This window comes from Cetorhinus maximus, chromosome 1, assembly GCF_964194155.1.
Source record: "Cetorhinus maximus chromosome 1, sCetMax3.hap1.1, whole genome shotgun sequence".
In the NCBI taxonomy this organism is placed as follows: domain Eukaryota; kingdom Metazoa; phylum Chordata; class Chondrichthyes; order Lamniformes; family Cetorhinidae; genus Cetorhinus; species Cetorhinus maximus.
Window position 1 is genome coordinate 204,069,795 of NC_135879.1, and position 21,987 is coordinate 204,091,781.

Genomic DNA, 21,987 nt, shown 5'->3' on the forward strand with positions numbered 1-21,987 from the left:
GGAAGTCAGGGACACTTCTAGTGCCCAGGGTGACCATGTATGCAAGAAGTGCAGAAAAACACCTTTGACCACAAGTCCATCAGGCAGTGGTCAGCACGTAACGTCCTAGAGGCCCTGAGGGATAAGGAGAGGGTGGACCCTGTGGGATGGTTCCCCGAGCAGACTGTCAAAGTCATTTGGCAGAATGCCTCATCGCCAGAACTTTCCAACAAGCACCAAGACGTAGCTTGGCTGGTGGTGAGAAAGGCCCTCCCCGTCAGATCCTTCCTACACGCCAGGAAGCTCACCCCCTCTGCACGTTGCCCTCGAGGTGGCTGTGGTGGGGAAGAGACCGTTGTTCACCTCCTTGTGGATTGTGCCTTTGCAAAGAAAGTCTGGAGAGAGATGCAGTGGTTGCTGTCGAGGTTCATCCCGAGCAGTTCTGTGACACAGGACTCTGTGCTCTACGGGCTGTTCCCAGGGACACACACCGAGACAAACATCAACTGCAGCTGGAGGATCATCAACTCGGTGAAAGAGGCGCTTTGGTCTGCCCGAAACTTGTTGGTCTTCCAGCGCAAAGAGTTGTCCCCGACCGATTGTTGCGGACTGGCACAATCCAAAGTCCAGGACTACGTGCTGAGGGACGCACTAAAGCTTGGGGCAGCTGCCGCAAAGGGGAAGGGTCGCTGTCTAAGACCTTTCTACCACAGCGCACCGAGAGACTGGGAACTGTTTAGAGCCCCTCGGGCTGTACAGATCAAAATGAAAGGCTGTAATTGATTGTAATATTGTTTGTACTGATGCACCTGGTGATACATTTTGTAAAAGTTTAACCTGGATTGTACCCTTGTAATGTTGTTTTTGAAATGGTTTTGAATGTGATTGAAGATATTTTATGAATAAAGTATATTTTTACAAAAAAAAATGTATGCAAGAAGTGTCTCTAGCTGCAGTTACTGGAAATCCATGCTTTGGAGCTGGAGCTGCGCTTTGAGTCACTGTGGCGTATCCGCGAGGATGAGATCTTCGTGGATAGCATGTATAGTGAGCTGATCACGCTGCAGGTAAAGTGTGCACAGGCAGAAAGGGAATGGGTGACCGTCAGAGTAAAAGCACTAGGCAGGTAGTGCAGGAATCCCCTGTGTCCATCTCCCTCTCCAACAGATTTTCCGTTTTGGATACTGCTGGGGGGGATGGTTTCCCAGGGGAATGCAGCAAGAGCCAAGTCCGAGGCACCACAGGTGGCTCAGCTGCACAGAGTGGGGGAGAGAAGAGTGGGAGAGCAATAGTGATAGGGGATTCTATCGTAAGGGGAACAGATGGACATTTCTGTGGCCTCAGACATGACACCAGGATGGTATGTTATCTCCCTGGTTCCAGGGGCAAGGATGTGGAGCAGGTGAAGCTGGACAGAAGGCCAGTGATAGGTGGGGACAAAGGAGAGACTGACAAAGATGTCATGAACAAAAGGACCTTCCACCACCCTGCCCCACGCCCCCTCTCCCCTTAAACAGTCTAAATTTCATCACATTTTTACTTCTCTGTAGCTCTGAAGAAGTCATTAGGGCTCGAAATGTTAACTCTGTTTTTCTCTTCCACAGTTGGACCTGCAGAGCTTTCCCAGCATCTTCTGTTTTTTGTTTTTGTTTCAGATTTCCAGCATCCGCAGTATTTTGCTTTTCCCCTTACTGACTACACTTCAAAAGCACTTAAAGCGCTTTGAGACGCCCGGCAATGGTGAAAATCACTCTATTAAATGCAAGTCTTTCTTTTTGAAAGCTTCTTTTGACAGTATGACTGGAAAGGTGAGAGAGAGGGGGGAAAACGGCAGGAGGCGGTATTCCCATGCCCTGTGTGATGTTGCAGAGTGAGAGAGCGGGACTGGCTGGCTGGCTAACCTGTTGCTGCGCATTCCCAGCCGGGTGGAACTGAAGCGGCGGAGTCCGCGCTGAGGCCAGGACGGGATTTAAAGTTGCACAACATGGCGCTGCTGAGGCTGTGCGCTCGCTTCTGCGTCGGTGAGTTTACTGTTAAATTCATCTATTTAGTTATTTTTTTTTATATAAAAAAGAGGAGCAAGGTGGTTAGACGGTGGCGATCTTCCGGTTGGGAAAGGTCTCCCCCCCCCCCCCCCGTCACCCGCCAGCGCGGGCGGGTTCAGTCGGGAATGTGAAGCCCGCTCTCGGCGGCTGTTGTGTAACTTTGTTACCGACAGGAAAAAGATGCCTTCACCGGCAGGAAAACCGCACGTCGGGCTCTTAAAAACACACACACGATGTCGGATTTGTTTTCGAGGGGAAGGGAAGGCAGGTATTTAGCGAGTAAGAGTCTCCTTTGCCCTGTTGCATAACCCACAGGGCTGGCGTCAGGCCGAGTTTACATTATTTTGGACAGGAGCGGATCTGCGTTGACCACAAGCTGGGAAACCCGAATGAGCGGGGGGGAGATTTTTAGGAGTCCATGTTGTGCACAGATGCAACAACAAAACAAAAACACACACACTGTACAATTGAAGGGCAAGGATATGTTGGCCATTATCTTAAGGTCCGCCGTAAGGAAGTTGTGTCACAGTCGTCCAGAGCTATATATATATATATATATATATAGTTGGACCCGAACTGAAGTAGGAGTTCCTTGGAGTGAAGTACAGATTCGACATGATTAAAGGATTTGCTCGGCTAGAGAACCTTTCCTCGGGTCTCTCCACCGGCCCCCACCTCCCTCCAAAACCTGCTGAGGCTAAGCCAATTAAAAGTTTCTGAATTGAGGTTTGCAGATTTTTGTTAGGTATGGATATTAAAGGATACGGAACCAAAGTGGATAAATGTTGTTGAGGTACGGATCAGCCATAATCTAATTGAATGGTGAGACAGCCCGAGGGGCTGAATTGCCTACTCCTGTCCCCCGGGTTCTTACGTTCAGCCGATGAAGTGGCCTTCACGTCCCTAGAAGAAATTTGATTTCATAGAATCATGAAAACTTAACACACGAGAGGAGGTCATTTTGCCTATCCCTGAATTGCCTTTGAAAGAACAATCATGCTTAGTCCCACAGCCTTGATTTTTTTTGCCCATAATCCTGTAGATGCTTCATCCTCAACTCCCTGCCAGATCGCTTTTTAAAAGCATTTATGGAATCACCTCTTCAGGCAGTGCGTTCCAGATCCCGGCAACAGAGTGAAAACATTTCTGCCCATTTCCGAAGATAAAAACAAAAAAGACTGCGGATGCTGGAAATCCAAAACAAAAACAAAGATACCTGGAAAAATTCAGCAGGTCTGGCAGCATCTGCGGGGAATTTCGGACTCGAAACGTTAACTGTGTTCCTCTCCGCAGATGCTGCCAGACCTGCTGAGTTCTGCCCATTTCCTATTTAGGTTTAATTTTGGTCTTTCCAGCTTTATTATTTTTATTATTTATTAAAAGTTTCTAACCCTGCTGAGTTTTGTGTAAAATTCTTGTCGGAAGCTGTCTATGCTTTGATAGAGCAATGTATGCTTTCAGACAAAGTACTGTGGTGCTGGAAATCTGAAATTAAAACAGAAAATGCTGGAAACATCCAGGATGAATGGCTGCATCTGTATTGGGAGAAGCAATTTGTGTTTCAGGTTGATGAACTTTCAAATGGTTTTCGCCTCAATTTTGTTTAATGTACTTTCCAGCCTGAGTCATAGTTGCTTCCTGATATAGTATTTTTTGTTTCCTCCTTGACTCTCTGTGCCTGACACTTAGTGCAACATTTGGTGTATCCACCATGATTTGCCTGTTTGCACATGAACCTGATTAGCAAGATTTGGAACATGCAATGAGATCATGGCTGATCTGATAATCCTCAATTCCACTTTCCTGCCTTTTCCCATAACCCTTGATTCCCGTACTGATTAAAAATCTGTCTGTCTCAGCGTTGAATATACTTAATAATCTGGCCTCTATAGCCCTCTACGATAAAGAATTCCACAGATTCACTACCCTCAGAGAATAAATTCCTGCTCATCTCTGTCTTACATGGACAACCCCATACTCTGAGATTATGCCCTCTGGTCCTAGACTCTTCCACAAGGGGAAACAACCTCTCAGCATCTACCCTGTCAAGCCCCTAAGAATCTTATATGTTTCAATAAGGTCACCTCTCATTCTTCTAAACTCCAATGAGTACAGGCCCAGCTTACTCAATCTCTCCTCATAAGAAAACCCCTCCATACCCGGGATCAATCTAATAAACCTCTGGACTGCCTCCAATGCCAGTATATCTTTTCTTAGATAAGGGGACCAAAGCTATTCACGGTATTCTAGGTGTGGTCTAACTAGTGCCTTGCATAGTTTTAGAAAGACTTATCTATTTTTATGCTCCAAATGCCTTTGAAATAATGGCCAACATTCCATTTGCCTTCTCTGTTACCTGCTGAGCTTGTATGTTAGCTTTTTGTGATTCATGCATGAAGACTGCCAAACCCCTCTGTGCTGCAACTTTCTGCAGTCTTTCTCCATTTAAATAATATTCAGCATAACCTCACATTTTCCCACGTTATATTCCATCTGCCAAGTTTTTGCCCACTCAACCTATCTATATCCCTCTGTAGACTCTGTGTCATCCTCACCATTTGCCTTCCCACCTATTTTTGTGTAACCCGCAAACTTGGCGATAGTACATTCACTTCCCTCATCCAGGTCATTAATATATATTGTAAATTGAGGTCCCAGCACTGATCCCTGTGGCACTCCACTAGTTACAGGTTGCTATCCTGAAAATGCCCCCCTTATCCCAACTCTTTTATTAGTTAGCCAATCCTCTATCCAATATACTATCCTCGACACCATTTGCTCTCATCTTATTAAGTAGCCTCATGTGCGGTATCTTATCGAACGCCTTTTGGAAATCCAAATATATTTTATCTACTGGTTCCCTTTATCTATCCTGCTTGTTACCTCCTCAAAGAATTCTAATCAATTTGTCAGGCATGATTTCCTCTTCATGAAGCCATGCTGACTCTGCTTGATTATATTATGTATTTCTAAATACTCTGCTATTACATCCTTTATAATAGACTCTAACATTTTCCCAATGACATATTAACTGGCCTATAGTTACCTATTTTTTGCCTACCTCCCTTTTTGAATAAGGGTGTTACATTGGCAGTTTTCCAATTTTCTGGGACTTTTCCAGAATCTAAGGATTCTTGGAAGATTACTACCAGTCCATCCACACTCTCTGCAGCTACTTCCTTTAATATCCTAGGATGCAACCCATCAGGTCCAGGCCTTTAGTCCCCATTAGTTTCCCGAGTACTTTTTCTCCAGTGATAGTTATTGTAATTATTTCCTTCACCCCCACCTCCCCTTTTGCCCCTTGATTATTTAGTATTTTTGGAATGCTATTAGTGTCTTCTACCATGAAGACTGATGCAAAGTATTCAACTCCTCTGCCATTGACTTTGAATTGTTTATCAATGACCTGAACACACTGGTGAATGATGTGGAAAACTTATGCTGTTTCCTATGCAGTTACAAAGAACAACTCGAATAAATTGTGCCCTCGTGTCCCAAGGCAATGGCATTCAACCTCTGCAGCAGCAACTGGGCAGAGAGCTGATGTGAAAGAAAAGCCTCAGCTAGATGAAAGGTAAACTGAAATTGTAACTGTGTGGAAAACTGTTGGCACAGATAAGCTATAGGTGGGAGGGGATGGAAGTTGTTGCATTCATTTCTCAATGGACATCCCAAATGTCCATTGTTTTGAGTATTTATTAGAACTGATGGTACCCTGGGTAAGGAAATGAGCCTCATTGGGATAGTTAACTTTTTGAAAGCTCTTGAAAAGCATCATTGCCTGAAATGGCACAAGTTGACTTTTGAAAGTCTTTAGTCTATGGTGAATAGAGATATCGGATAAGGAATCTTTGAAACTTGTGGCAATGCCTGCAGGCTGGGTGTGGAAACGTGAGCTGATAAACTGAGTTTGCTGCATGTGACTGAGTTGCTGAAGTTCACATTTCCAATTGGTGGCATATAGTTTGTGTTTGTCCTGTGGTTAAAAGACGGTTGCAATGCAATGTGTTTTACGATGACCAACAGCTAACTTAATTATATTCTAGTGACTGCCCTCTCTTGGGCAAGTATTCCAGGACCCTGATGATTGACCATTGAGTCTAGCTTACAGTTTGAACCTAGAGGGTTAAACTTTGCCACTGAAAGCTGCAGTGTTTCTCATTGAGCTCCAGAATAGTCATCTCAGTTAGTAGCTTAATTGGTAAATGCTCTGATGTGATGGTAAGCTAATTCTGGCTGGACAAGTAGTTGGTAAAATGTGCAGATTTAAACTTGAGTCATACTTGGGGATCTCTGAATGCTTAACTTTTGCATTTGTGCTCTTTAAAGCTCTGGAGTTAATTAAGAAGGGTGTACACTCTTATCAGGCATGTAGAAACTGTATTTTTGTAGATTTCTCAGTTACTTGTTGGAGATTTTTAAAATAATCTTGCATTTAAACATGGTGAAAAATTTTTGTGTACAAAACAAAAAAACCAGGACCCCTCCATAGAACGCTAAAATCTAAACTTGCTCACACTTGCACCAAACAGCATTAAAAATGAAATCAGTTTAAACTATATTAACCCATATTACAGTGTGGTGATTGCTGTAATTTATGCACAAATGTCACAGCAATTTCAGGTAAGGGCAGATGGGTGGTCACAGAAATTGAAAAGTTGCTGTCAGTTGCGCAACTCTGCCATTATCCTCACAAAACCAGCAACTCACTGTCTGGTTCCTCTTTCAAATGCATGTAGTACTGCCAGTAAATTCCTACATTTGCAGGGTGGATACAAAGTAATCTTGCTCCAGAAAGTTAAGTCAAGCTAGTTCATGTCTAACTACCTTTTTAAAAGACTTTGATTGCATTTATATAGTGCCTTTCACCACCTAAGAACACCTCAACGTGCTTTACAACCAGTGAAGTGCTTTGAAGTGTAGTCACTGTTGGAATACAGGAAATGCAGCAGCAAGTTCCCAAAAGCAGCAATGTGATAATGACTAGGTAATCTGTTTTGTGATGTTGATCAAGGGGAAGATATTGGACAGAACACTGGGTATAATTCCCTGTTCTTCTTTGAAATAGTTCCATGGGGTCTTTTCCATTCACTCCAGAGCAGGCGTCACCTCGGTTTAACAGTTCATCAGAAAGGTAGCACCTCCGAAAGTGGTAGTGCACTGGGGTGTCAACCTTGATTTTTGTGCCTTTGTTCTGTAATTAGACTTAAACCCACAATCTTCTCATTCGGGAGACTGCTACCAAGAGAGCCATGATGCACAGCAATATGTTCAGTGTTAATTATTGCCGCTCTGGCACTGAAAATTAACTATTACAACTGTCCTGTCTCGTTCCTTTAGATCTTAATTGTTATGGGAGTTTTTAAAGATAAAAAATTGCTTGTTCTTTTGTAGTGTCTCTCTCTCAATCGAATCTTTGCCTTTTAATTTCTCTTTCTGTATCTGTTTTTAAATTAGAATGGTGAATTCAGTGTCAACTTGTTATAGCCCTTGCTATGGTAGTTTCACAATTCTTCAATCTGATTGGTTAAGGAGATACATAGCTGCTTGCCCCGTTAACTTAGATCCCAGATGTCTTGTAGAGGGTACTGTGCTGTTTCAGCTCTAGTTTTAGGAAACAAACCTCCTTTGTTAACTTAAATGTTAATTACTTTTTTCACAGGTGATGGGCAACAGTATCGTTAGCTTTTAAGTATAGGAGTATTGTAAGTTCACTGCCCTCCTATTCTCCCTTAATCTCTCTCTCCACAGCTGCTGCTTTGACCTTGCCATCTCATGCAGCCTTGGTACTCCCATCGTGTCTGTTACGATAAGGCCATCTCTGATCACTTTCCTATAAAGCTCTCCACCTACATTCCCTTCCCCCTCCCAACCATGCTTCCTTCTGTGCCTGACCCTGCAAAAACTCGCTCACTTTCAAACTCTATCCTGGTTCCATTCTTAACTATCCAGTTGTATCCAAGAATCAGCTGCAGTGGATTTTCTTCCTGCTCCTGCACCATTGCCTCTCCTGTCCCCTAAGAACCTATCTTTGACACCCTCCTATTTCTAATCTACATGCTGCCACGTGGCAACATCATTCAAGAAAACTGCGTCAGTTTCCACATATGTTGATGACACACAGTTCGTGTTCATTCTAATTTATTTTTGAAGTGCATGGGTGATTTGTTTTTTATATGCATGTAACCTTTTAAATTTTTTTTTGCATGGCTGTGCATGCAGGGTAACTTAAAGGGGCTGCTGAGTGTGATGCCTGCACAACTGACTGGAAACATTACTCACGGTCAACTCTCTTGACTGTCTCGAAATTGCACGATTTCTTATTTGATGAGGAAAAATTCATCGAACTAAATATTGGGAAGGCCAAAGTCATTGTTTTTGGTCCTTGCCACAAGCCCTGCTTCTTAGCCACCTACTCCATCGCTCTCCCAGGTAACTGTATTGAGGCTGAAACAAACTACTGACAATTTTTGCCGTATTTGATCTTGGGATGGGCTCCCAACCACATATTTGCACCATCACTAAGATTGCCAATCTCTACCTCTCTAACATTGTTTGACTCTACCCCTGTCTCAGCTTACCTACTGCTGAAATCCTCATCATGCCTCTGTTACTTCTAGGCTTGATTGCTACTGACTTCCACTTTCTACCCTTTAAGCTAAGGTCATCCAAAACTTTGCTGCTCATAGGAGGAAATAGCAAATACTCTGAGGATCATTTTCCAATCCTCACTAGATACAGGTGAATTACCAGAGGATTGGAGGCCTGCGAACATTTTACCAATATTTAAGAAGGGTGCAAGGGGTTGGCCAAATAATTATAGGCTGGTCAGTCTGACTTTGATGGTGGGCAAATTATTAGAAATAATTCTGAGAGACAGGACAAACTGTCATTTAGAAAGGAACAGATTAATCAGGGAGAGTCAGCATGGTTTTCTTGGGGAAAGGTCGGGTTTTACTAATTTAATAGGATTTTTTGAGGAAGTAACAAGAAGGATTGATGAGGGTAGTGCAGTGGATATTGTCTACATTTACTTTAGTAAGGCATTTGACAAGATCCCACATGGCAAACTGGGCAATAAAGTAAAAGCCAATGGGATACAGGGGAATGTGGCGAGTTGGATCCAAAATTGGCTCAGCGACAGGAAACGAAGGGTAATGGTCGCTGGACGTTTTTGCGAATGGAAAGTGGTGTTCCACAGGGCTCTGTGTTGGGTCCCTTGCTGTTTATTGCATGTATTAATGATTTGGACTTAAATATGGGTAGTATGATTGGGAAATTTGCAGATGATACAACAATTGGCCATGTAGTTGATAGTGAAAAGGATAACTGTTGTCTCCAGAATGTTATAATTGGTTTGGTTGAGTGGACGGAAAAGTGGCAGATGGAATTCAATCCAGAGAAGTGTGAGGTAATGCATTTGGGGAGGACAAACAAAGCAAGGGAATACATAATAAATGGGAGGATATTGGGAGGGATAGAGGAAGTGAGAGATCTTGGAGTGCATGTGCACAGGTCCCTGAAGGTGGCAAGACTGGTGGAAAAGGTGGTAAAGAAAACATAAAGAATGCTTTCCTTTATTGGACGAGGCATTGAATACCAAAGCAGGGATGTAATGATGCAACTGTATAAAACGCTGGTTAAGCCACAGCTGGAATTTTGTGTACAGTTCTGGTCACCAAATTACAGGAAGGACATAATTGCTCTGGAGAAAGTGCAGAGGGGGTTTACAAGAATGTTGCCAGGGCTTGAACATTTCAACTATGAGGAAAGATTGGATAGGCTGTGGTTGTTTTTCTTGGGACTGAGGGTGGCCTGATTGAGGTGTTTGAGATTGAGGGGCCTAGATAGAATAGACAGAGGTGCCCTGTTTTCCCTAGTGGAGAGGTCAATTACCAGGGAACACAGATTTAAGGTGATTGGTAGAAGAGTTAGAGGGGACATGAGGAAAACCTTCTTCACCCAGAAGAAGGTAGGTGTTAGGAATTCACTGCTTGGATTGGTGGTTGAGGCAGAAACCCTCAATTCATTTAAAAGCTACCTGGATTTGCACCTGCAAGGCTACGGACTGGGTGCTGGAAGGTGGGATTAGAATGGGCAGCTATTTTTTAAATTTTTTTCTTTTTCAGCCGCCAAAGACATTATGGGCTGAATGGCCTCTTTCTGTGCTGTAACTTTTCTATGGTTCTATGTCCTAGCTCATTCTCAAGTCCCATTCAGCCATCACCCCAGTGCTCAATGATCTACATTGGCTTCTGATTAAACACTGCTTTAATTTTATGATTCTCATCTTTGTTTTCAAATTTCCTCCTTGGTCTCCACCTCCCAATCTTTAATCTCCTCCAAACCCTCCAAGATACCTCTGCCCTCCACCAATTCTGGCTTCTTAAGCATCTCCAATTTTAATTGTTCCACCATTGATGGCTGTGCCTTCAGCTACCAAGGCTGTTAAGTTCTGGAATTTCCTCCTTGCACCTCTTCACCTTTCTACCTACCTCCTTTTCCTTTTAAGACTTGCCTTAAAACCTACTAAGTTTTTGGTGATCTGCCCTAATATCTCCCTAAGTGGCTCGGTGTGAAATTTTGTTTGATAGCGCTCCATGAAGCATCTTGGGGTCTTTTACAAAGTAAAAGACACTAGATACATACAGCTGTGTATGTTAAATGGTAAAAAGTGAACTGTGATGACCTATTAATATGGTGGCCCTACAGATGTCTGAGCCTGCCGGAAGTTCAGAGTTCAAAAGTGTGTTCATAGTTCTCAGGTAAAGAGTTAATGCAATATGTGTGCCTTGTGCCAGAGCACCTCTAGTGAGTCATTTTTTTTATACTGTTGCAGTGCCAAAGCAATAAAGGGCAATAGAGCCTTGGTCTTCTGGCCTGAGTTGATGGGCATTGGCTGAACTGCTCTTACAGTTGAAAGGGAGGAAAATTTATGAGCTGTGTTAATAATCCTTCTGTCCATTGAATTCCACTGACAATACACAGCATGCTTGTACGTAAGTAAGAAAATAAATTCTGGGCTGTAATTTGTGCTGAGGCTAATGAGGCAGCATTTATATAGTGATCATCAGTATATTGGGGTTCTGTCAAATCGTCCTTTTTTTTTTGAATTTGTAAAAACTAAGTGGTTTTCACTGTTTAACTGCTCTATCTTAAATAAGGTTGCAATTTCTTGTCAGTTGCATTTTTGCAAATAGGCTTGCCAGCAAAGTCCATGCAATCAAAGGAAAACTGGTAGCATGCATGTGTAGTCAAGTGGCAGGAAATCAGGAGTAGTGGTAAACGGTTGTTTTTCAGACTAGAGCAAGGTATACAGGAGTTAGTACTAGAGTCATTGCTCCTCTTGATATACATGAGTGAATTAGACTTGTGTGTCGATGGTACAATTTCAGAAATTGCAGATGACAAAAGCTTTGAAGTATTGTGAACCATGAGGAAGATAATGATAGACTTCAAAACGACACCAACAGGCTGGGAGAATGGGTGGGCACGTGGCAAAAGAAATTTAGTGCAGAGAAGTATGAAACAATACACTTTGGTAGGAAGAATAAGGTGAGGGAATATAAAATAAAGGGTACAGTTCTAAAGCTGATTCAGGGACAGTGAAACCTAATGTGCACAAATCATTGAAGGTGGCAGGACAGGTTAAGAAAGTGGTTAAAAAGGAACATTGGATCTTTGTCCTTATAAATAGAAGCATAGAGTACAAAAGGAAGGAAAGTGTGAAGAGTTAGTAAAGTACTAGTTCAGTATCAACTAGAGTATAGTGTCCAGTTCTGGACACTGCACTTTAAGAAGCTTCTGAAGGCATTAGAAAGGATGTAGAAAAGATTTACAAGAATAATTCCAGGATGAGGGACTTCAGTTACGTGGATAGATTGGAGAACCTGGGGTGGTTGTCCTTAGAGAAGAGAAGGTTGAGAAAAGATTTGATAGAGGTGCTCAAACTCATGATGGATCAGGGCAGAGTGAATAGGGAGAAACTATTACCGCTGGCAGAAGGATTGAGAACCCGGAGAACACAGATTTAAGGCAAAATAACCAAAGGCAACACGAGGAATAACTTTTTTACACAATGAGTGGTTAGGGTCTGGAATGCACTGCCTGTAAAGGTGGCGGACACGGATTCAGTTGTGGCTTTCAAAAGGAAATTGAATAAGCATTTTGAGGGTTAAAATTTTTAGGACAACAGGAAAACGGCAGGAGAGTGTTATGATCCCAGCTGATGTTATTAGTGGACAAATCAGATCCCAGAATGGAACCTGGCTTGATAGATCATAATTCTTATTTTTTAAACCATGAAGAGTACTTACTGAACAGATTCACAGGAGCCTGCTGTTGACTTTTCAACAACAAGATAAAACATTTATTAAGCTAGAAACAGTAACTACATTACACTGGACAACAAAAGGTTGGAAAGATTTCAACACCAACGCCAAGGAAAAAAATATTCAAACACACGCTATCACTTTTATCCCAGCAATACCCTTACAGACCCAACACTCCAGTGAAGAGCAACCACCATTTCCACAATAAGGCTAGAGCTGTTTCAGTTGCGAAGAGGTTTCTTTCCCAGTAGACTTCTGAACATTCACTAGAAGTCCTTCCACAATTGGTATCTCCATTGAAATAGTAAACTCACAGTAAACTCACGCTAAATTCACTATTACTTTAACTTTAGAACAATACATATGAGTTCCTTAAACTCATTTTCATAGCGAGAGGATTCGAGTACAGGAGCAGGAATGTCTTGCTGCAATTATACAGGGCCTTGGTGAGACCACACTTGGAATATTGTGTGCAGTTTCGGTCGTCTTATCTGAGGAAGGATGTTCTTGCTATAGAGGGAGTGCAGCGAAGGTTTACCCGACTGATTCCTGGGATGGCGGGACTGACATATGAGGAGAGATTGAGTCGGTTAGGATTATATTCGCTGGAGTTCAGAAGAATGAGAGGGGAACTCATAGAAACCTATAAAATTCTAACAGGACGAGACACGGTAGATGCAGGAAGGATGTTCCCAAAGGTGGGAGAGCCCAGGACCAGGGGTCACAGTCTGAGGATACGGGGTAGACCATTTAGGACTGTGATGAGGAGAAATTTCTTCACCCAGAAAGTGGTGAGCCTGTGGAATTCGCTACCACAGAAAGTAGTTGAGGCCAAAACATTGTATGTTTTCAAGGAGTTAGATATAGCTCTTGGGGCGAGAGGAATCAAAGGATATGGGGAGAAAGCGGGAGCAGACTATTGAGTTGGATGATCAGCCATGATCATAATGAACGGCAGAGCAGGCTCAAAGGGCCAAATGGCCTACTCCTGCTCCTCTTTTCAATGTTTCTATGTTTTTATTTCCTCAGCAGTCTGGCATCATTTCCAGCCAGAGAGAGTCCTGGACCTTTTTTCAGTCTTCACTCTGTGGTGTACCCGTACCAACTGAACGAAACTGCTTTTCTGTCTCTCCCCATGTCTCTATGGGTGTCTTTCTGGACCCCTGTTGTGAAGCAACAGCAGTTTTTTCTCTACTTCATGTTTTTGTTTTAACTGCACTCAACTACTAGCCCCTTAGTAACCCACCATCTCTTCACTTCAAGAGTATAAAACCTTATTAAAAATGCATGTATACAATCAGACCCCCAGACTTGCTGGCTCCATCTCACAAAAACTCTAACTTGAAACCAAACCCAGGTTTCACCTTAACACATAAATTAAAAAAGTATAAATTAAACTTTAAAGCTATAGCTTGTTACTAACACTCACAAATACAAATATAACTTAAAAACTATATCTAGTTCCTAACAAGTGGGACTAGCTACATTGTTCTTGCAGAGAGCTGACAGAGGCTTGACAGGCCGAATGTCCTTCTCCTGTCCTGTAGCAATTTTATAATTATCTGTTGAAGAAATCGCTCAATATGTGTTACTGTTCTAAACACTTATTCTTCGTCCTCCTATTTCAGGAAACCTAAGACTGGCATCCTCATGTTAAACATGGGAGGACCTGAAACTTTAGATGATGTTCATGACTTCCTACTTCGGCTTTTCACAGATAAAGACCTTATTCCACTTCCAGCTCAGAGGTAAAACCTATTGTTGTACTTTAATTCTGTTTATTGTTCTTTAAAGTTATCATTTGTTACAGCAGAAACTGCTTTTAAACAAAGCATGCTTCTCATAAAAGTAAAAAAGCAAAATACTGTGGATGCTGGAAATCTGAAATCCTCCTGCGGAGGTCCCCAGCATCACAAATGCCAGTCTTCAGTCTATTTGTTTCACACCACACAGTATCAAGAAGCAGCTGAAGGCACTGGATATTGCAAAGGCTATGGGCCCTGACAATATTCTGGCAATAGTACTGAATACTTGTGCTCCAGAACTGGCTGCACCCCTACCCAAGCTGTTCCATTACAGCTATAACACTGGCATCTACCCAGCAATGTGGAAAATTGCCCAAGTACGCCTTGTAGACAAGAAACAGGACAAATCCGACCTGACCAATTACCACCCCACCAGTTTACTCTTGATCATCAGTAAAGTGATGGAACGGGTCATCAACAGTGCTATCAAGCAGCACTTGCTTACCAATAACCTACTCACTGACGCCCAGTTTGGGTTCCACCAGGGCCACTCAGCTTCTGACCTCACTACAGCCTTGGTTCAAACAAGTGTGGCATCAAGGAGCCCAAGCAAAACTGGAGTCAGTGGGAATCGGGGAGGGAAATTGTCCACTGATTGGAGTCATACCCAGCGCAAAGGAAGATGGTTGTGGTTGTTGGAGGTCAATCATCTCAGCTCCAGGACATCACTGCAGGAGCTCCTCAGGGTAGTGTCCTAGACCCAACCATCTTCAGCTGCTTCATCAATGACCTTCCTTCCATCATAAGGTCAGAAGTGGAGATGTTCGCTGATGATTGCACAATGTTCAGCACCATTCGCGACTCCTCAGATACTGAAGCAGTCTATGTCCGAATGTAGCAAGACCTAGACAATATTCAGACTTGTGCCAGCAAGTAACATTTGCACCACACAAGTGCCAGGCAATGACCATCTCCAACAAGAGAGAATCTAACCATCGCCCCATGATGTTCAGTGGCATTATTACCATTACTGAATCCCACGCTATCAACATCCTGGGGGCTACTATTGACCAGAAACTGAACTGGACCAGCCATATAAATGTTGTGGCTACAAGAGTAGGTCAGAGGCTAGGAATTCTGCGGCAAGTAACTCACTTTCTGACTCCTCAAAGCCTGTCCATCTACAAGGCACAAGTCAGGATTGTGATGGAACACTCTCCACTTGCCTGGATGAGTGCAGGCCTGATAACACTCAAGAAGCTTTGACACCATCTAGGACAAAGCAGCCCGTTTGATTGGCACCTCCTTCCACAAACATGCACTCCCTCCACAACTGATGAACAGTGGTAGCGGTGTGTGCCATCTACACGATGCACTGCAGGAACTTAACCAATGCTTCTTAGGCAGTACCTTCCAAACCTACAACCGCTACCACCAAGGACAGCAGATGCATGGGAACACCACCACCTGGAAGTTCCCCTCCAAGCCACTCATTACCCTGACTTGGAAATATATCGCCTTGACTGTTGCTGGGTGGGTCAACATCCTGGAACTCTCCCCCTAACAGCACTGTGGGTGTACCTACACAGGGACTACAGCGGCTCAAGAAGGCAGCTCACCACCACCTTCTCGAGCAATTATGGATGAGCAATAAATGCTGGCCTCGCCAATGATGCCCACATCCCATTAATGAATAGTTTAAGAGAAAAGCACAAAATGCTGGAAAAATGCAGCATCTGTGGAGAGAGAAACAGAGTTAATGTTTCTAGGCTTCTCTTCAGCTCTGAAGAAGAGTCATACAGACTCAAAGTTAACTCTGTTTCTCTCTCCAGACCTGTGTTTTTCCAGCATTTTCTGTTTCTCGTTGATATAAAAGTATCTGATTCCTATTAAAAACATGATTAATTCTTACAGTTATGTTAACATACATGTATAGTGGCATTAATTCCAACTTTTAATCATAATTCAAATACTTTCTCTAAGTATGCTTTTCTCTAACAGTTTGCTGTGGCTTCCCTGACTCTGCATGCCGCCTTTTGCTTTCCTTCACTTGGAGGATAGTGAATCTTTGGAATTCTGTACCCCAGAGGGCTGTGGAAGTTCAGTCATTATGTTCAAGATGGATTGATAGATCTCTCGATACTATGACATCAAGCGATATGGGGATAGCATGGGAAAATGGCGTTGAGGTAGACGATCAGCCATGATCTAGTTGAATGGTGGAGCAGGCTCAAAGGGCTGAATGGCCTACTGCTCCTGTGTTCACTTACCAGGTAATAATGTGTGGTGTCTCAGATCATAACTTGCATGAAAAGAATAAAATATGAGAAAAAGACCAAACGAAATATGAAAGAAAGCTGGGGATTTATGACATAAATTTGTCACGTTCTTTCTTGGAACGTATGGTTATGGTTGGTTAAACCGTGCCTGAGTTATGGTGTCAGCAGGGACACAGTGTAGGCAGGGCCGTGGGATCCTGTGCTTGGGGGCCAAAGTCCCCTGTGGGGAAGGTAAGATGTCAACCCCCCATACGACATTACTCTTTGGTCCAAGGTGTCATCCCACCAAGTTCAGTTGAGATTGGCCCAAGGTCCTTGGAGTAGCTTTTATATCATACAAATATATCCATATGTGCATATATTTATATTATATTTATATTTGTACTTTTACATATATAGGAACATAGAACTTAGGAGCAGGAATAGGCCATTTAGCCCTTTGAGCCTGCTCCGCCATTCAGTAAGACTATGATTGATCTGATTGTGGTCTCAACTCCACTTTCCTGTCTGCCCATATAACCCTTGACTCCCTCGTCAGTCAAGAATCTATCTAAGCCTAGAGTAAATTCAATGACCCAGCCTCCCTGCTTTGTTGGGAAGAGAATTCCACAGACTAATGACCCTCTAAGAGAAAAGAATTCTCCTGATCTCTGTCTTAAAAATGAGACCTCTTATTCTTAAACTGTTTCCCCAGTTCTAGTCTCCCCTACAAGAGGAAACAACTTCACAGTATCCACCCTGTCAAGTCTCCTTAGGATCTTGTATGTTTTAATAAGATCACCTCTCATTCTTCTAAACTGCAATGGGTAAAGGCCCAACACGTTCAACCTTTTTTCCTAAGGTAAGCCTTTCATTCCAGGAATAAGCTGCGTGGACCTTTGAACTACTTCAAACACAATTATATGTGGAAAGTACTCCAGATGTGAGCTCATGGCCAGGAACAGCTGCAGCAAAGATTTCCCTACTGTTATATTCCATTTGCCTTCCTAATCACTTGCTGTATCTGCATACATCAATCATCATGTAACTTTGTTGATGGTGAATAAGCAGTAGAGACTCATGCCCCGTACTCCCTTTTGGGCTGTAAGAGTGAGATCCTCCAAGAAGCAGTAGTGAGGAAGGAAAACAGCAAATTAATTTCTGGGATATTTTTCAGCAAACTTGCTCCTTTTATTGCAAAACGCCGTACTCCAAAGATCCAGGAACAGTACCACAGAATTGGTGGAGGGTCTCCGATTAAAATGTGGACGGCCATGCAAGGAGATGGCATGGTGAAGCTGCTCGATGAATTATCTCCAGAGACAGGTATTGCTTCAGCTTATAATGTTTCACTAGCAGATGGTGATTAGTTTAATACACCATAATGTTATGAGTGTGTCATCAATTTTAATGTATCTAATGAACAAGATGTGTATTGTAGGTGTTTATCAGAGCACCTGTTTTCTGCCATAAATATAGTTTTTAACTTCTTAATTGCACTAAGAAAATGGACTTCCCTGAATAAGCCGAAGTCATCAAGGACCTGTGAGATTTGTTTTTTTGGTGTCTCTATCTTCAGAGCTCTGTAAAATTTTCATCAATTGGGAACCCAACCCCCCCCCCCCCCCCACATCCTATAAGAACATAAATAGGAGCAGGAGTAGACCTTATGGCCCCCTTGAGCATGCTCCGCCATTCAGTATGAGGGTGATCTTCTGCCTCAACTCCACTTTCGCGCCCGGTCTCCATATCTCTTGATTCCCAGAGAGACCAAAAATCTGTCTATTTCAAACTTACATATATTCAACACTGGAGCATCTACAACCCTCTTGGATGGCGGATTCTAGTGGTTCACAATTCTCTGAGTGAAGAACTTTCTTCTCATCTTGGTCCTAAATGATCAACCCCTCATCCTGAGCCTCTAACTCCATGTTTTAGATTCTGCAGCCAGGGGAAACCACTTCTCAACATCTACCCTGTCAAGCCCCTTCTGAATCTTGTATGTTTCAATGAGTTCATCTCATTTTTAAAAACTCCAGAGAGCGTAGGCCTCTTTTACTCAACCCATAGGACAACCCTCTCATCCCAGGAACCAATTTGGTTAACCTTTGCTGCACTGCCTCCATGATAAGCATATCCTTTCTTAAATATGGAGACCAAACAGTGCACCGTATTCCAGGTGTGGTCTCACCAAAACCCAGTACAATTGTAATATAAAAGCAAAGTACTGCGGATGCCGGAAATCTGAAACAAAAACAGAAAATGCTGGAAAAACTCAGCAGGTGTGACAGCATCTGTGGAGAGAGAAACAAAGTTGACGTTTCGAGTTTGTATGACCCTTCTTCAGAGCTCTGAAGAAGGGTCATGTGGACTCGAAACGTCAACTCTGTTTCTCTCTCCACAGATGCTGTCAGACCCAGTACAATTGTACTAGACTTCTTTATTCTTGTACTCCAATCCCCTTGCAATAAAGGCACATGTACAGTTGCCTTCCTAACTGCTTGCTGTATCAGCATGCTAACTTTCTTTGTCCCTTGAATAAGTACACCCTAATCCCTCTGAACATCAGCACTTACAAATTTCACACCTTTTTAAAAAAATATATATATACTGCTTTTCCATTCTTACTACCAAAGTGAATAACCTCACACTTGCCCACATTATGCTCCACCCTGGTGCCCATTCACTTAACCTGTCTATACCTCTTTGAAGCCTCCATGTCCTCCTCAGAACTTAAATTCCCACCTAGCTTTGTATCATCAACAGCTCTGGTTCCCATTTATTTCAAGACATGAAAAATTCCATCTAGTTTTAGTGCTCTCATAAGCCAAATTTCTTATTGCATGCCATTACTGATTCTCCCGCTTGAATTAACTCCTTGACAATAACAATAATATTTCCATAGATTTTATTGCAGAAAATGTTCTGTGATACTGTTGCTCCACTCATTCTTAGGGGGTACCACTTGTTCTTCAATACTGTTCCTGCTACAAACATACTGAGGCAATATTTTACTTTCGCAAAAAATCGAAGAATGATAAAACTGATCACTAATATCATAGAATTGCCTCATGAGGAAAGTCTAGGTTTTGCCATAAAAGGAGATGGCTTTTCACCAACATTCAAATTTGACAGGCAAGAAAAGACCAGCTGGCCTATCAAACCTGGCAATACCAAGATGGCCAGATGATCCTGGGTTAACATTTTGTCTCCTGGGAGTGACAAAAAAGCCCATAGCCAATAAGAGGGAGAAAAAAAATGGGAAATTGCTCCCTGACCCCCACAGACAATCGAAACTAGTTCAGGCGATTGCTTAAAATGTATACAGATATTAAATGACATTGAAAAGGCATTTTTGGATCACTACTTCAAGGCAAACCTTGGGCAAAGGAGTGTAGGTCCACATTGGTAAAATGCTTTTCACTCCATTGGGTTTCCATCGCTCCAACGCATTCTACATTTTGTAATTTGTAATTTCATTTTCCTGGCATGTTAGATAAACTAAAACCGTAAACCGTTTGACTTAAAATTCTGAGAATTGAATAAAGAAGCACGCCCTTATCTTATCCTGCCACCCCTCCTTGCTTATGTCACACTGTGGTTAGGGCGATAACCTGGAGATGGGCAGCAACTGAACATACTGTGTATTGCTGAACTACTCTTGGTGGTTGGTCAACACTTCTGTCCAAAAAATGTAGCAATTGATTCTGTTTAATCTGTGAGGGTTTAGCATTTAAACGTAATTTTTTTAAAGTAATCTTTTGAAGATTGTTGCATTTATATGACAGCTTTTAATAAGACATCCCGAGGTAATTTGCAGGGAAAAAATAGGTCAAAATGGTGGATTTTGAGATTTTTTTTTAAGAGAACTGGAAAGTAGAAAGGCAGAATGGCCTCTTCTGCACTGTGATTCTGTGATTAGAGAGGGAGATCCAGAGTCAAGTCAAGGCTCTGCTGCTGATAAAAAAAGGTAAAGGGGAGGGGGTTGCACAGGCAGCCATAGCAGTGACAAGGAGTCTTGGGAGATACATTTCTGTGGGTGGTTGCATAGATAGGATGCTATGGGGCCCGTTGCCAATTCTTTTCAAGGGCTGGAACATATTAGTAAAATGTATGCTGTGAGAATCTTGTTCCATCTCCAATTCCATTAATGAAAATAACCCTTAAGTTGTTTGTACACCTTATTTTTCAGCACCCCACAAATTTTACATTGGTTTCCGATATGTTCATCCGCTAACAGAAGAAGCAGTAGAAGAGATGGAGAGAGATGGGATTGAGCGAGCAGTAGCTTTTACGCAGTATCCTCAGTACAGCTGTTCTACCACAGGTACTGCAGTGTTGGGTGTATAAATGGATAACACTGTTCACCAAAATCTACATGTTAAAATGTAGAGATTCTATTCTAAGTGTTAGACTAAGTTCAGGATTTATTCTTCATTAAAGGAATCATTTATACTGGTTCATACCTTTTATATACATTTATACCTTTTCCCACTTCCTCCGTTCCCTAAGGACAGAGCACACACATGTTTGGACCAAGAATATGACTGTTAGCAGACTGTTCAGTCGCTGATGTGCTCATAGATAAACTTGTCCTTGCTTAATGGCCACAATGTATTTGCACACCACCTTGCCTAGTTTTGTGATTAGCACCACTTAGCATTGTTGAGTTTTCTTTGGCCTGGCACGGCTGTATTCAAAGGGCCCCCTTCGAAGCTGGCTTCCTAACTGAAATTCATTCCATTCTTTAACCAAAAGGTTCCATCATTGGACAAGAGTTGAGTTTGGGAAGCCAGTTGATGTGCTCTGAATCCATTTGAGCGTTTACTTTGATTTTTGACTTTGTTCAGTTTTGTCAATATAAGTGTTTGCTTTGTAAAGTACGATTGCACTGTTATCAACCTGCATGCTTACACTGGTGTGAGTACCCAACTTTGCCTTGATAAGGTTAATTTGGTGGTTGTATACCAGTTGCACGTTATTGGAATAGAATCCATTTCGAGTGAATACTCCCGGTTGATGTTTTGAATGTGCTTATTCTTTGACTCCCTGATCCTGTGGCAATTCAGCCGGAGTAGGAAACCCGAGCATTGTCTCTTTCAGACTGACCTCCTCAGCAGCGAGATGGTGACCTTGGTAAACATGACATTCTGCACCTGGAAGATGTGCTTGTAAGCAGCATGAGAACATAAGAAATAGGAGCAGGAGAAGACCATGCAGCCTGTATAGCCTACTCCATCATTCATTACGATCATGGCTGATCTTCAGCCACAGCTCCACTTTCCTGTCCACCCTCGATTCCACGGGAGATCAAAAACCTGTCTATCTTTGCCTTAAATATCATCAACAAGACAGCATCCACACTGCTCTGGAGTAGAGAATTCCAAAGACTTACAACTACGTTTTGTTTTTATTTATTTGTTCACGGGATGTGGGTGTTGCTGACTAGGCCAGCATTTATTGCCTACCCTAAATTGCCCTTGAAGGTGGTGGTGAGCCACTGCTTTCTTGAACTGCTGCAGTCCATGTGGTGTAGGTAGGAATGTTGTTGTTTATTGCAAAAAGAATCCAGTATAAAAGTAGGCAAGTTGTGTTACAGTTGTACAGGGTGTTGGTGAGACCACAT

General features: G+C 42.6%; 1 protein-coding gene across 1 annotated transcript in view; it reads left to right on the top strand.

Moving 5' to 3' along the window:
* The first annotated feature begins 1,860 nt into the window (after positions 1-1,860).
* fech (ferrochelatase) overlaps positions 1,861-21,987 on the top strand; it is a 38,535-nt gene continuing 18,408 nt past the window's right edge. Inside the window, exons 1-5 of the mRNA XM_078552127.1 lie at positions 1,861-2,000; positions 5,484-5,601; positions 13,987-14,106; positions 17,539-17,687; positions 20,554-20,688. Of these exons, the coding sequence (XP_078408253.1) occupies positions 1,964-2,000; positions 5,484-5,601; positions 13,987-14,106; positions 17,539-17,687; positions 20,554-20,688 (559 nt within the window). The 5' untranslated portion in view covers positions 1,861-1,963. The remainder of the gene's footprint in view (positions 2,001-5,483; positions 5,602-13,986; positions 14,107-17,538; positions 17,688-20,553; positions 20,689-21,987) is intronic.